Below are 15,489 nucleotides of genomic sequence, written 5' to 3'. Positions count from 1 at the left end.
GATGCTGTGGCAGTGTGCATGTGCAGCTGTGCCATTTAGCAGCTTGCTTATAGACCTAGTTGACCCTGCTGCATAGAGCAGACAGACAGACACAAGCAGAGTCAGACGGCCCCTGGGGTGGTCCTGTCTGAGTCGCGGTGTTATGGGCCAACAACACTAGGGGCCCATACACAGGCAGGAACACATACGGTAATTGTGCGCACGCACACACACACACACACACAGGGAAAAAAATGAGATTTTAACCACCACAAAGGATTTCATTATTTTAACCTAAATTTAAAGCTGAGGCAGGAACTACATTTGCTGTGTTTTCACAGGTTCAGTATTACTATGCATGTGCAGCTCCTAGAAAACACACAGTCCAGCGTGCTTCTCGCTCTTTCATTAACATGTTAGAAGCTGAAAATTGCAAATAAATAAGTGGCCAATTATTTTTGCTTTCAGCCTGCAACCGCCTGTAGCTGTGCAGAAAGGATGACTTGAGAAGATTTACGTGCAGCTTTGTGCAAAAGCACCAAACAAAAGCGTGCGCGCCAACTCTCCAGACCAAACTGCATAAAATAGAAATACTTTTCTATGCACGTGCTGGACGTATTTTGCAATTGACTTCAGTGTTTCAAATGTAAAACCGAGCCAAACATGTGTATTGCGAGTCTTTAAAAAAAAAAAGGCGTGTTTTATTTATTAATGCAACTGATACTGTGAATTTGTGTTACTCAGTGTTGTGTGTTTAAATAGAGGAGGGAGTGTTCGCCGTTTTTTTTCCCCCCCTGCAGAGGAATAAGGAAATATTTGCCACTCGTAGAAACTAGGAAACACACACACACACACACACACAAATTAAAATAGACGCACATGCCTAACAGCAGACACAAGATAAATTCCTTGGCAAGCATTCAAAACACTCATGTAAGGACAGAGAAACACACTCAGACCGCAGCAAAAGACACACACACACACACACACGCTACCTCCACAACTCCCACCATGTGACCCCTAATCACAACCCCAGAGCTTGGACATCAAATGAAGCAAGTTGAAAAAAAAATCATCAGGAGTAATTAACGCATTTTCATATGCAAATGTGATTAATGCAAAACTACAAAGTCATTATGCAAATCGACTTTTCCTTGAGCCTCTGTACAAATATTCGCAGCTCAAATCAGGGATCAGTCTCGCCATCTTTCTTTTTTTATCTCTTACCCCTCTCTCTCTCTCTCTCTCCTGCTTTCCCTCTCTCTCTCTTTTGGAGTAGAGATAATACATAAGTAGCATGTGAAGTTATTTCTAACTCACGCAGTGTGTGTGTTTTCATGCGATGGGCCGGGGCTATGGCATTACGCCGCCTGCCTACTGATTACTGGCTGCTTGGCACTGGAGCGAGACAGGGAAGCCGGCGAACAGGGGAAGGTATGAATATGCAAAAGCCTGATTGCTTTTCATGATTAAAGCCTATTTAATATGGAAATGAGAGCAAGCCAGGTGATTAAAGGAACATTGGGTGGTGGGGCAAAAAAAAAGAAGAAAAAAATCAGGGTGGGGAGGGAGAAACAGAGAGAGGAAAGAAGAGGAGAGAGGAGAGGGACACCTTCAAATCTAATGTAGAGGTGTGGAAACAGGAATGTCACCGTTATTTTGTGGCAGTTTTGACCTCTTTGATAGCAAAGGTCAGTGTTGCTTTTGTAGGTTACTCCACAGGCCTTTATCTAGAAACCATAATGACTCATTTCAGGTAAAAAAAAAAAAGAAAACGTAAAAAAAAAATCCCTGTTTCATTAGGACTAAAAAAGACGTGTTTTACGTTAAAATGCCTCTGCGTGTTTTTGCACCTGCAGAAAATGTAGGTGTGACAGTTCTAGAGTGGCGGGTGCCTCATTTGAATTCTTTGATCATGAATCCAGCGCTACTTTGGCTCAGTTAAGAAAAGAAGTATCGGTATCGTATTGAGTTTGTGAAGAAGAAGAAAAAAGAAGGAGAAAAAAAAGCAGCGCGAAATCTTTATCTCAGTGTAGTGACATGCCCACTAAAGCGAAAGCAGGGGGATCAGAGGTGGGCCGAAGAGAGAAACACAGAAAGACGTTTGAGGATGTCACTGTCGTTCACATCACCTCATGAAATATTTACTTTGAGCTCCTCGCAACGTGTTTGCGCGCGCGGGAGAGAATGAGATAGAAAAAGAAAGAGGCTGTCATGATGCGACTTCACCCGTCTGTGCTGGATGTCTTAAAGTGCTCCAAGGGGGCCCAACAGCAGTCCTAGGAGGAGTTCAAAGCGGGGCCAGGGTCGTCTTAGTACACTAACACTCCCCTTGCGACAACCTCTCGCTTTCTGGATGACACGCATCATTCTTCACCCACACATACACATATACAAATTCATCCCAGGCACACACGCACGCATATTAACATAGTCTGACAAAGCTCTGACACACACATGCACACATAGTGCATGCATCAGCAAGAGAAACTCTGGAAAAAATACAAACAGGGCACAGAAGGGCCATTTTTCATCTACGCCGTCGAGTATGCATTTGCTTGCGTGCATGTGTGTGTGCACGCGTGTGTTTGTGTGTGTCTGCGTGCAGCTTTTGGGGTTGAATCTGCTAGCCTTGCAGCATGATTGCAGTTTAAGCAAGGAAGCTGACAGACAAAGAGGCCAGACAGGATGTTATAAAACACAGCCAGGTGAGGAGTAAAAAAAAAAAAAATCCAGGACCGGGGGGAGGAAAGCAGAGGGTTAATAATGTTAGATATGCAGGGACGGCCCAGGCATTTCATGCATTATCAGCATGCTTACATTAAAGCTTGTTTCATCTTCCCGCAAGTCAGATACACACTCTAATTCACCTGTGTGTTTTGTGTCGACTCCTGTGCTGCAAATATTTGCGTGCATCTGGTTGCGCACCCCAAACTTCCTCGATACCACGTGTAAGCCAATGCGATGTTTCCTTACAGTGTGTGCGTGTACAAATGTGAGAGCTGCTAACACACTGGACGTAATTAGACCTAATAATGTAATCCAATTTGGTTGAAACTTGAGACTGCCTTGAGTGGCAGTATAATGTGTTGAACAAAGCCATCCTCCTTTCTTTCATTTGGGGCTTCGAGTGCTTTCATGTTCTGTTCTCTTAGTGATAAGACTGTCTGTGTGAATGACTAACTGACTGCTGCTGTAACAGGTTGACTCACCCCCCTCCTTTAAACATTCACTCAGCACCTCTGTAAAATGTATAGCATCTTTGTTTTTTTTTTGCTTTCAAAACACTATTTTTGCACTCGTGTTGCTACTCAATGCTTCACACTCAGTCTAATGGGAACAAACTAGAAAATTAAAAAAGCTTTTGCTATTATCAGTGCTGGTTGGTTGTTTTGTAATTGATTTTTTATCCACTACTGGGTAAAGTCTTAGTAAAGGGAAACAACATCGTTGTACGCTAAAATTAGCAGGTACATCAAAAACAAGCTGTCGCAGGTTTGTGGTCAGTAGATATTAACCAATCTGTATGATAGTGGTACATGCAGCTGCAACCTGTAATAGTCTTTAACTCTGTAACGCCTGACACATTGAATGATGGGTATTTTGAAAGTATATTTAAAAAATATGAAAAGTATCATTGCTAATTTTTTTCTTCTAATATATTTGATATATAAATGTATTCACAGTGCAACGCTGGTCACGACTGTATATTTTTAAATCAAGAACAAATGTTTTTGAAAGTTTATACCAAAATATTGCACATATAAAAAGACATCAAAATATAAATTTTAATAATTTACTCAAAGTGTAAGTTTATTCAGCTGGATGCAACTTTATGCAACATTGTTTCACTAAACAGGAAGGAGTGTGTTTAATTGATAAGGACAAATGCTGTTTTGTAATTTGTATCTGTTACTCCACACGTTATTAACAAAAAAAATCTTTACAGAACCTTTAACTAGTAAAGTTTATCTATTTTTTATTCACTTATTTTATTTATTTCAGTATGTAACAAATTCTTTGTTTCCCTTTACTGTCTGAAGTTCCTTTACGATCCATAAGTGGGCGGTATATAAGGTAAGGCTTAGAATATATGAAAGGTTTAGAAATTTTAAACTGTATTTAAATATCACATTAATCAGATTTCAAGTCTTCACAAACAAAGGCGGAGGAGGTTTAGGGGCCGCCTGCTAGCAGTTCTCTTTTTGAATGAAAGGAAAAGGTAACGTTTGCCAACCACGTAGCGTTCTGAAGAATCTGAATTTGTTTTTCCTTTATCAAAAGATATTTTTAATGCACACTAGTAAAAGAGATAGCACGGCATGCTTAGTAGAAGGACATAGAAAGGAGGGTGGGACACTTGCAGAAAAGGGCAGTACTGAAAAATGGGCACATATCAGGTCTAACAAGTAAACGTGGAAGTTAATGGAACTGCTGAGAGACGCTTAGCCATGGTGAGACTGAGAGAAGGTAAACCATGCAGGCAGAAAAGAGGAAAAATACCGATATATTCATGTTTCTGGACAAAAGGAAGCTCTAATTAAAACGACATGGTAAACATTAAGAGCCTGAACACTGGTGCAAGCCTGTTTTGTCTCCATTTAGCCCAGGACCTCACAGCTTCTTCAACTCCACTGGCATATGACGAACGATATCTGAAAGCTATCTTCATGTCTTTGCACAAAAACACATCGTACTATAGCTGTTGTGCTTTTCAGCAAAGATTTACACACTTATCCAGCACACACAGAGGCCTAAACAGGTGGCAGCCTACTTTAGACAACATGGATCATGTATGTTTGTTCAGAAAAATAAGATGGCATGGACTTCATGTCTCCTCCACTGAGAATCATCTCAGACGCCTTTGTAAAGTTCGACTGCTTTTTTTCGTATAAGAAATTGTATTTTAGGTGCAAGCAAGGCGGGTTGTGCTTAAATGTCCCCGCGCTGTCCACAGTGCTGAAATAAAGAAGCACACAGCAGCCTGTTACTGGCTGTGCTTGAGTTATTGTCATTGCTTACATTAGATCGGTGCTGCTGGCGTGTATGATGTTCAGATCAAGTGGCCTGTCTGTGCCTTTGACTCTGCGTGTGTGTGTGCGTGTGCGTGTGTGTGTGCAGTTAGGCAGTGCAGCTGCTACGGCCGAGTGTGCTATTCTGCGCCTGGCGTCTTTGCCTTTTTGCTGCGTCTGTAAAAGTTACTGATTGTTGTGAGCCCTGTACTCGTTGCTCTCATAATGACATTGATTTGGCCGTTGTGGTGTCTGTATGTGATGCAGCATCCTGTTTTACTGTGATAGTGGTGCATCATTGATGGTTTCACTAACCGTGCATGCATGTCTTTGCAGTTCTTCTCTCTCATAGGAGTTGTGTTTTGTCTTTCACCCAATTTAGGTTAGAGTCGCTGTAAATATGGTGTGGTTGTCAAATGACAGCAGCCAGTGGAGCTCTAAAGTGTCATAGTGAGGTTATTGGGTAAGATACTGTTTCACATATCAGCTCGGTCGCTACAATCTTTAAAAAAAATAAAAAATAATGTTACAAACTTAGTGAGGTTTACTCAGGGTCATAATAGTGCCTCTCTGTATTTTGACCACCTGCCTGGTTTGTAACTGTGGTGACTGAATCTCATCAAGTTTGGGATCAGATACTTCACAGTTCACCGTCGCTTCTACTGTACATGTGTGTAAATATATTATAAATTAGTGTGTCACAGCACTTGTTACACGAGGACGTAACAATATAACATTGTGCTGACCGGCTCCTGCATTAACTGCATAATCTCGCATGTAATTCTACTCGGTAACTTTCACAGTGAAGCCATCTTCCCTCTTCTAACCAGCCCTTTCTGACTCTACTGGAGTCTGTGTAATCCTGGATACCCTTCCCTGCTCTCGGGTGTGATGGTGACTGTCTCTCTCCTGATAACTTTGAATTGGTTTCCCTCCGGCGCTGGCACTCTCCAGGCCTTGCCCCCCACCCCTCCGCCTTTCCCTTCCCCTCATAGCCAGATGAACGGCCTTGCTGCTTTATTAATCCCCTTCTCCTCACCACGCACACAGATGAATTTTAATCAGCTTTCTTAACCTCTTCATATGCTGCAGGATTTCTATACAAACGTTCAGACACGTGAGGTGCACTCAAAAAAAGAAGAAGAAGAAGAAGGAAAAAATACAGGCACACACAAATAGACACACACATTCTGGGGGCGGCTCCTCTATCACCTTCTTTCACAATTGGTTTCAGCTGAAGAAGTCCTTGAGGCCTGCAAGTGTGTGCGTGTGTGTGTGTGTGTGTGCCCGTGTATGTTTGTGTGTGTTCTGGTGTGTGTGTGATGTTTTACTTAAAATGGAGCAGAATAGACACACAGTGCAGCTCTCACTCACTCTAATAAAATCATCTCAGGCTACATTAATCCCTCCTGAAGGCCACTGTCAAAATAACAAACAGCTGGGATTCTTTAAAGAGAGCTATCTGTCTCGGACAGGTGAGAGACGTGTGTGTGCCCGTGTGCCCGATCCAGGTATTACTCATGTTGTGGGGACCTAAATCCGTTTGCTCTGCCATGATAGGCCAAGTGTCTTACTGACAGGGACAAAAAACATGATATTTTCAACACAGCAGGTTAAGGTTTGGGTAAGTGTAGTAAAATGAAAGCAAGTCGACAGCAAGTCCTCTGAAGTCACAGATATAAAACTCTATGTGTGGATGTGAATGCTCATTTATGTAAGTGCGCCTCTTGTGTGACAAGAGAGCTCTTTCCCGACCTCTGTGTTTATGGGCTCGATGTGTACTGGTGCGCTACAATCTCTTTACCTCCTCTCTCTTGTTTCGGGCAGATCCCTTTGGCTGGGGTCAGCCTCCTCGCCTGATCCTCCTCCCCTCCTGGGGTCACCTGGACGCCCACTTCCACCGGAACAGCCCCTCTTCCCAGCTCCAGTGACCTGGCCCTCGGAGAGATGGGAAGGCCCATAACCCCGCCAGCTGCCCCAGGTTTGGAGAAGGACCCCAGTCCGCCAATGGGCCCCCGGCACAGACGGCGCTTGTGCTCGATGAAAACCAGGATATCACCCAGAGGGAAGTTAGTCTGGCACTGGCCGCAGGTCAAGAGGTCATGCTCTCCAGATGCTCTCCTCCGAGGGCTCGGGGTGGACAGCTCAGGAGATGGAGATCCTGCCCCTGAGTCATGATTGGCCTCTGCTGCCGAAATAAGAAGGGGAAGGTAAAAGATGTCAGTCAGTGATGTTATTTTAAGAAAGATAGGAGTAAGATAGTTAGAGCCAAATACAGAGAGGTAAAGGGAAAAAAACAGCCAGCGAGGTTAGTTATCCCTGAAACCATTACCTGATGAAAGCCATCTCTTCCTACCACACAAGATGATCATTACAGTCACAACTGTGTGTCACTTTCATGGCATGAAACAACGCCGCTGTTAAGTTGCTTCGCCTAGGCAAACACCTGCACTGCTTATCCGTGAGAGATCTGCGTGGGCTGCACCCAACACATAAACTCCACGTGTATGTGTGTCTGTGTGCATATCAGCCTGTGTGATTGTGTGTGTGGCCAGGAAGCTATTCATCTCACAGTGCAGGCTTGGTTTCCGGTGAGGGCCTTTTGCTGCACTAAGCTGTCATAGCTAGACGGCTCCCTACACCACGGGAGCCCCAGCTTGTGCAGAACAAAGTGTAGAGTAACGTAGGCCACATCCACCACCCTGTGTGTGCGCGCGCGCGTGTGTTCGTGTTTGTGTGCATCCTAGAATAAGACAGCGAGAAGAAAAATTAAAAGGAGAGAGAAGAGAAAAAAAGGGCCATGTCTAAGTGCGTGTGTGTACATGAATGGATCAGGTGAGTTTGAACAGTGTATTCTCCACAGACAGAAAATCTATAAAGCCAAACCCGGGGTCCTGTTAGGAGAGTAAATCTCATTCTTTACAGATCTGACACGGTCATTAATAACATTTACACATTCTTCCCTCTGTTCCTCCCCGATGGCGTAGACTCTGTCCCTCAGCTTAACGTAAATCCCTCATGGACAACCTCCATTTTTTTTTACATTTTAAAACACCACCCTGATGCACCAGTATGGAAATGTGTCCTCTTCTAAAGAGCCCCGAGGAAACCTGAAGCTCCAGAGACTGAAGGCGTGTCTGAGTGAGCGGGTACCCAGGGAGAGGTGTTGATGCCTGGGAGAGAAGCATAGCAGCACTTGCCTGTCTGCTGCGTCTCCACTTCTAGCGCCCGTATCTCCCCCCCTTACCCACGCCCCCACACCCCTCCCCCCTACACCCCTTCTTCTTTGCCTCCTTTTCTCTTTTCCTGACACCCTAATAATTGCAAAGATTAGACAAAGAGGGTGTGTGCTCTCGCTCTCGTCTTCTTTTTTCTTTTTTTTGTTCTGCTGTATTTATCAGACCAAAGATCCTAAACCTTCTTATCAGCCATCTCTCACTGTCAGGGAAGCATTGCGTCGCTGTCATAATGCTTAAACTCGGGCAGGATTGGGGATGAATACTAACGCATCCCTTTTTTCCCCAAATTATCATTATTATTATTATTATTTATCATTTTCAAATATTTCTTTGTAACTATGATCCCCCCCACCACCACCACCACCACCACCCCCTTTACCAAATCACCCATCCGCCCACGTATACACTCATACACACTTTCCAGTCCTCTCATTCCACCCTGGAGTGATGATCCGATGCCAAATATCTTTTCTCTAAATGGCGATGGCTTCCTGGATGCCCGCCAAATAATTTCCATCTCATAATCTTTTGGCGGCAAAGAAGGAACACAGCCGCATATTTACCTACAGTTCACAGCTTGTGACCATGATTCGCTCGCGCAGGCAATGTAACTCTGCATGTATGTGCAATGCATACAAGTAGGACGGTGCAGGAGATCTTTCTGCTAACGTTATTTTTTTTATTTTTATTTTTTTTACTTTGGGGAAAAAAAAACAAAAGAGAAAAGAAAGAAGACAGGTGGCATGAGGCACGGATCCTCGTGTGAGAAATGCGAAAATGAAAAGAAAAAAAAAGACAACTACAAGTCAGCGAGCTGACAGACACCTGGGCATTTGAACTCGACTCTCTCTCCCTGTGAGAGACAGAGACAAATAGTGAGAAGGCCTGTTTGTTAGCCTACGGTTGAGTAACACGGCCCGAGGCTGAAAGCAGTAAATTAGCAGGAGTTGGCACCGTGACTGTGAATATCTGGAATATCAGTCGGACATCTTCTGAAAACCGCACCCCTCTCTGAAACCCGCGCACTCATCTGTCCCGAGGCTCACCTGTGTGAGAAAAACATGTGTGCAAGAAGGAACCAAACGTGGAATGCTTGCGGGGCGGGAGGGTGGTACAAAAATAAAAAAATAAAAAAATCTTGGACACAAGCACGGCAAAATGGAAACGTGCAAGAATACCAGACTAATGTAGCCGATCACGGTGACAGACAGTGTCTAATTCCTCAGTATAAACTCCTATGTGAGAGGAACAAGCTTGATAGGTAAAGGAGCATAGCTGACACGCTGTCAAACATGCCATCGTTGGGGAAGGCGTGATGATGGCAATGAAACCGGGCTGTCTGACATGATAGCACACATACTTTATTTCTGTCTCTTCTTCTTCTTCTGTTTCTCACATACACACACATATAAACTTGGAGTTATATTCACCCTGTGACAGTCCTGCTACTCTGCCTTATCAAGTGTGAGTTAACTGAGGCAGCCTTAGAGCACCCCCTATCAGTTTGATGAGGAGAGAGTCAGTCATTCACTCCACTATTACTGCTGCTGCTGCTGCTGCTGCACACAGCCACTGCACAATATGTACCAGATGGGAGCTCAAGACAATGGGCCTCTTTCACCAAAATTTCCATCTTTGTAGAAGGTCAAAAAAAGCTGTTCAAAGGCCAGAAAACACTTAATAAAAAAATATTTTTGGGATTTTTCAGATACTTTTAAGTGCAAATGCTGAAATTGATCCCGTGTAGTTTGGCTATGCTCGAGCGGTGATTAAACTGGTAAAAAGTTAGCGGCTGGGTGAAACCAGCTAGGTGGGTGAAACCTGCCAGAGTGCATATAGGAGGACTCTGGCCTCCAGTCATCTCCTCAGACATTAATTGCACCTATAAGTCCTTCTAATCCTCAACTATTGTGTTTGTTCTTATATGTTCTTATACATGACGACTCTCTCGCAGTTTCACTGTGCCCGAGGTGAGGGCAAAAGCAAGGAAATTTGACAGCACGGCAAAACAAGCTCTACTCTTCCCAACGGAATAAAAGAAGGAGAGGAGGGGGGGAGTCAATTTTTTTTGGATAAGACACAATTTTCTTTTTTTTATTTGAATTTGACGAAATGCCCCGAAGAAGCAGTGTCAGAACAGAAAACCACGAAACTATTTTCCGCTGGTCTTACACAACACTTTAATACCAGCTGCGCGCTCTGTTCGGCAGTTGAAAGGCAGAGGAAGGCCATGGGCACTCGTATGACAGTCGGCCATAGCGTATGGGTTCAGACCTGTCTCCCTCTCTTTGTTTTCCCCCTTTCCATTTTGCTGAGCTGAGAACACATGCACACACACAGAAACCCCCAAAGGGGAAAGTTGGGAAAGATTCACGCTGTCGTTGAAAATAAATGACACCAGCAACGACGCAGATGGTTGCAATCAAAAATTCAAACGACAAGCGGCCTCGCTTAGCCTCTCCCCTTTTTTCTCAGCAGCGATTGCCAAGGAGAGCTGCAACAGTGTGCGTTGTGAAAGGCCAGGCCTGTGTGTTTCATTATCATATCACCATTTAATCTGTAGCAGCCCTATTTCTTATCATAAATCTTAGATTATCAGGCCTGAAAGTGAGCAAAATACGACTGCAGCTGACTGTGACTTGTCACTAAATCGCTATAAATGACTTGCAACCTCTGAGGCATGACATTTGGTGATATAAATCAAATTTGCCAAACAATTTTAGAGATATCATAATAATAATAATAAAAAAAGCCGCTTTATAAGCATTGCAAAACGGATTAAACGTGTTCGATAATATTGAAATATAGAAGGAAAATCGGTGAACAAACTGCAGCACTGCCTCGCAGTGAATCATAAATCGCTCAACAGTCATCTCCCCTGTGAGATTATCATCCGGTTACCACAATGTGTGTGCATATTTACTGTGGCGTAAGACTGCGTACGGTGGGTTTCTCCCCATCATTTGACAGCCATATGGTGTGCATAAAGAAGAAAACATTAACTGTTTCACAAGTAGCATGCCAATTCGGAGGGTAAACAGTTATCACGAGGCGTTTCCACGGCTGAATCCAGAGAAGAATTCACAGTAATAAATCTGATTCGAGATTGCAAATGCACCACTCTCTGAAGAAAGGGGGGGGGGAGCAAACCTGGGATGCTAAACGCCAGTCGTTCCACATTAATTTGACTAATTCATAAGGATATTTGTGTGACAGGTCTCTCTTTGTCACGGATGTGACTCCGAAGCTGAATCACCGAGCCTGAAAAAGCCTATAGGGATGATTTCCCTGTAAGGAAACCGAGAACGAACTAGAAACTGCGCCGACTGAATCGGCCTGCTGCATTTGTCACAGTGAGAGCATAAACAGATACGTGCTGATGTATTCTGAGCGTGGTTCTTTCTGCAGTTGCACAGTATAGGCAGATCTACATAGAGTCAGCGTGTTCCTTCCTTGCTGCATACTTGCGCACTGAGTGCCTCGACTGCAGTTACAGTCGCTTGTTCACCCCTTTAGATGTCTGGCCTGGCAAGTACACAGGCTTCTGCTAAGCCTGTCCAGAAATATGCAGATATTCAGGTTCTGTTCATAAGTAGTGCATGACCTGTAGGCCTGCAGCTGGCACAAGGCTGTGTTCTGTTACAGTGAGCCATGACATGTGTTTTGATGAATGCTGGTGCCCTGCAGAAGCTAAATATCATTCCTTTTATAAAGAGATACGCCGAGACTGGTCTCGACAGTCGATACAGAAAATGTGAAACCGTCGAGCTGCAAAGTGATATTAAAATCAAACTTTCTTTTTTCAGAAATGTACTTCTTTCTTCTCGTCTTTCTTTCTTTTTCTTTGGCAGTATCTCCGTACATGTGTTGACTTAATCAAATAACAAGTTGGCTTTCCTCCCACTGCCCCTCTTTGTCCTCCAGCCTGAGTTGTGGACACAGGTCCAAGTCCTCCCTCTTGAACCTGAGCCTCTCAGGTCTTTGCCACTGCTGGAGTATGTTTTTTTTAAGTAGGTGACACTGAAAGAAGATGAGAGCCAGGCCCTCTCTCCACACATTTCCCCTCCTTTCCTCCACCCTGTACTCGACCACCCCTGTGTTATTAGGCTAAGCACCAAAACATTTGTCAGCATTTAGAGATATTAAGTTGTTTTGTGACACTTGCAAGTTTTGTTTTTTTGTTTTTAAAGACCAAGCCAGAGATGATTAAAAAGATTTCTAAATCCAGTCATTTAAAGCTTCAGGCAAGAGCAAATGAATCCTGGGGACATTTCAGCGCAGCTTGAGAGCTTGGACAGAGAAATTAAGAAAATGAAAGCTGATCTGTGACAGCTAATTATCAGCCTAATGACATTCAGCAGGTGCAGAAGCAGAAGCAAATATTATTTTAGCCTTAATTTGTATGAGTTGACTAATAACAGAGGGATGTTATGTAAAAAAGAGGGGGGGAAAGCTGCAATTGTTAGACACACTTTATCCAGATTAAGTGTTAAACACACAAAAGCAGTGCCTGAGGTGCAAACAAAGTTTTGCAAATTTTTGTTTGTTTGTTTTTCGGTTCAGTCGAAAAAAATGTACGACTGGGGCTGAAATCATCTCCACCTGAATTAATTATCAGACAGCCAGAGCGACAACAGAGAGAATCAGCCTTCACACCAATAGCTGCACCATAGCCAAGCATCAGCTTAACGTGGTGCTGCACGTTATCACAAATAAAAATAATTCCATTAATTTAACAAAAAACCCACCGCTTATATCTGGATGTGTCTCTCAGATCGCTCTCTGTGTCTGAAATTGGCGAAACAATTTCAGCAACAACAAAAACAAAAAGAAAAAAAACTTCAGAGGGGAAAGTCAATGAGAGAGTGCCAAAGTGAATAGTGATGAGTCTAAATGTTAAATGTGTCGGGTGGGACGGAATGCACCTAACCGTTTTCAACGCAAAACAGATTGGCCAAAGATTACATCATGAACTTCTGCAATGAATTACCCAGATTAGGCCTCTATGAAATTGGATTTAGGCACAGCAGAGCGCTGGGAGATGAAGGTTAGATTGATATAATTGATTTGAAATTGGATTATAAGACTTTTTAATCATATGCTCGCCTCCCTAAAAAAAAAAAAAAGAAAGAAAGAAAGAAAGAAAGAAAGAAAGAAAAAGGAAAAATCCTGCGCAGTTTTTTTTTTGCCGCACTCGTGAAAAGAAGTTGTGACCCTACGGATCCTAAAATGTGGCCCACGTAATAATAAGATTAGCAAATATAGTACAAATAAAAAAATAGTGATCTTCCCCGTGTGTGTGTGTGTGTGTGTTTATTTTCGTGCCATTCTTAAATATTCTTCTTGTGGGCCGGTGTGTCGCAAAAAAACAAATCATTTTAAGTTTGATGCTTTGTGCCAAAATGTTAGAGTGTGTGACAAAAAGTGAGAGAGAAAGAGAAAGAGGCTATTTTTTAAGAAAAAAAAAAACTTTAATCGTGCAAACTCACCCTCTGTGGAAATGTTTAACAAAGTATCCACGCGCAAATGTGACACATCCCGGGGGAAGAGAAAACGTAAAATTGAATATGAATTGTTAGAGTACAACCTCAATGCACGTGTGTGTGTGTGTGTGTGTCTTTATGTGTGTGTGTGAGTGCTACTCACACACACAATCAAGCAGACACCCCAGTTGTAGCTGTCACAGGATCGTCCCTTGTAGTAAAATCCACTGAAGCCGAAAAAGGCGCATGTAAAAACGGTCTCACTTACACTGATACAAATGATAAAATAGTTTAGAAGCCATGCAGTCACTCGCATCGAGTCTAAAAGTTTAGTTTTAAATAAGCAGCTGCACGGTATACCTACTATTTTTTATTGTTTGTGCATTAGTGATATCACATGATCTATTTATTTTTTCTTGTTCGGCGCATTTTTTGCAATCACTGAAAACAACGTGCTGTCTTCGTGTTTTACTAAAAAGAAAAGTGCGTTATTAATCACGTTTAGTTGTTTATTTATTTATATTGGCCCGAAAGTCCGAATCGGGCTAAATAATAATATTGACAAAATTGCAAAGCAGTAAATGTTACGATAAAGGAAGTGATGAGCGTGTAAAGATTTTAACCTCACCTTGTATTGTCTCCCTGTGCGTCAACGATAAGTGCTGCGGGTTCACCTGCTTGCGGCGGGACATTGCCCCGGCATCTACTCTGGCATCGCCCGGTGAACGGCACTTGGAGTCGGCTTGGACCGTGGTGTCGGTCCTCTCTGGATCACAGGTCCCCGACTTCCCGCTCCCTTTTGTATTCCCCTGCTGCTTTTCACAGTCTTTAGCTGGAAATCGTCTTTTTTTGTTTCTTTTTTTTTCTTTTGGAAAGATCACCAGTCGGACAGCAGCGCGATAAGGATGAAGGACCGCTCAGTCCACGGTGTCCTGCTGCGCCTCGGAGGAAGCAACACTTGGATTAAGGACGCCAAAAAAGTGTAGTTTTAGCAAGGAAGCGTCTGCAGACGACCGATGAGTTAATGAGTGCGCCGGTAAAGTGAGCTTTTGCAGATTAACCAAATAGGACAAGGAAAGGAAAAAAAATCCTGGACTGTCCGCTTCTGCAGCGACCGCGGTGACAGATTAAGTAGCCTACGGAGCACTCCACCAGTGATGGATGTTGTCACCTATTTAACTCCTCTCCTTTTCTTTAATTTTAATGATATAATTATATCATCTGGGTTCAAATGGTGGCTCTTTAGTTTAGGATTCCCTACAGTCCTTCCATCTCAGCAGTGGCGCGCTACAATGACCCTTTGGCACTGACTCCCCTCGCGCGTTTTGGCATCGGTGCGCAGAAACGGCAACTCTTGGCTCTCGTGGCAGTAGCCGCGTTGATTGAGAGAGAGAGAGAAAGCGACAGAGAGAGAGAGAGAGAGAGAGAGAGCGCAGGCGGGCAGACGGACAAGAGACACCTCCCTCCCCTCCTTCCAACAAGCTCCAGTGTCTCCTATTGAGCCGTCTTTGCAGCTCACACGACGAAACATGCCCTGTTTGGGGCGACCCGCATGTGTGTGTGTGTGTGTGTTTGTGTGTGTGGTTGGTGTTGCCTCATTCAAGTTTAAGTGCGTCCAAGACATCAGCCACTACAGAGGTGTGAACGGCAAACAACACAGAGACAATTTGCGGGGGGCAACCAGCAGTGGCTCCCCAGAGCTCCACCACCAGCTTCAGACGCAAACATCACTCAGCAGTGGCTACTTCACAGACACGCTCATGTCTGGCTATTGGA

The 15,489-nt window shown here is 43.7% G+C and overlaps 1 protein-coding gene across 3 annotated transcripts in view; it reads right to left on the bottom strand.

Annotated features, from left to right (window-relative positions):
• Positions 1 to 15,196, bottom strand: part of bcl11bb (BAF chromatin remodeling complex subunit BCL11B b) — a 36,830-nt gene extending 21,634 nt beyond the window's left edge. Inside the window, exons 1-2 of one of the 3 annotated variants that reach the window (XM_040017018.1) lie at positions 14,342 to 15,196; positions 6,796 to 7,179 (exon numbers count right to left, since the gene is read on the bottom strand). In XM_040017018.1, coding sequence (XP_039872952.1) covers positions 6,796 to 7,179; positions 14,342 to 14,405 — 448 coding nt within the window. In that variant the 5' untranslated portion in view covers positions 14,406 to 15,196. The remainder of the gene's footprint in view (positions 1 to 6,795; positions 7,180 to 14,341) is intronic. The other 2 variants (XM_040017016.1, XM_040017017.1) reach the window with 2 other exon arrangements.
• Between the last annotated feature and the right edge of the window lie 293 nt (positions 15,197 to 15,489).

Source organism: Simochromis diagramma, unplaced genomic scaffold, assembly GCF_900408965.1.
Source record: "Simochromis diagramma unplaced genomic scaffold, fSimDia1.1 OVJJ01000802.1, whole genome shotgun sequence".
NCBI classification, from domain to species: Eukaryota; Metazoa; Chordata; class Actinopteri; order Cichliformes; family Cichlidae; genus Simochromis; species Simochromis diagramma.
The sequence above is the reverse complement of the archived record's forward strand: the minus strand, read 5'-3'. Positions and strand labels throughout refer to the sequence as shown.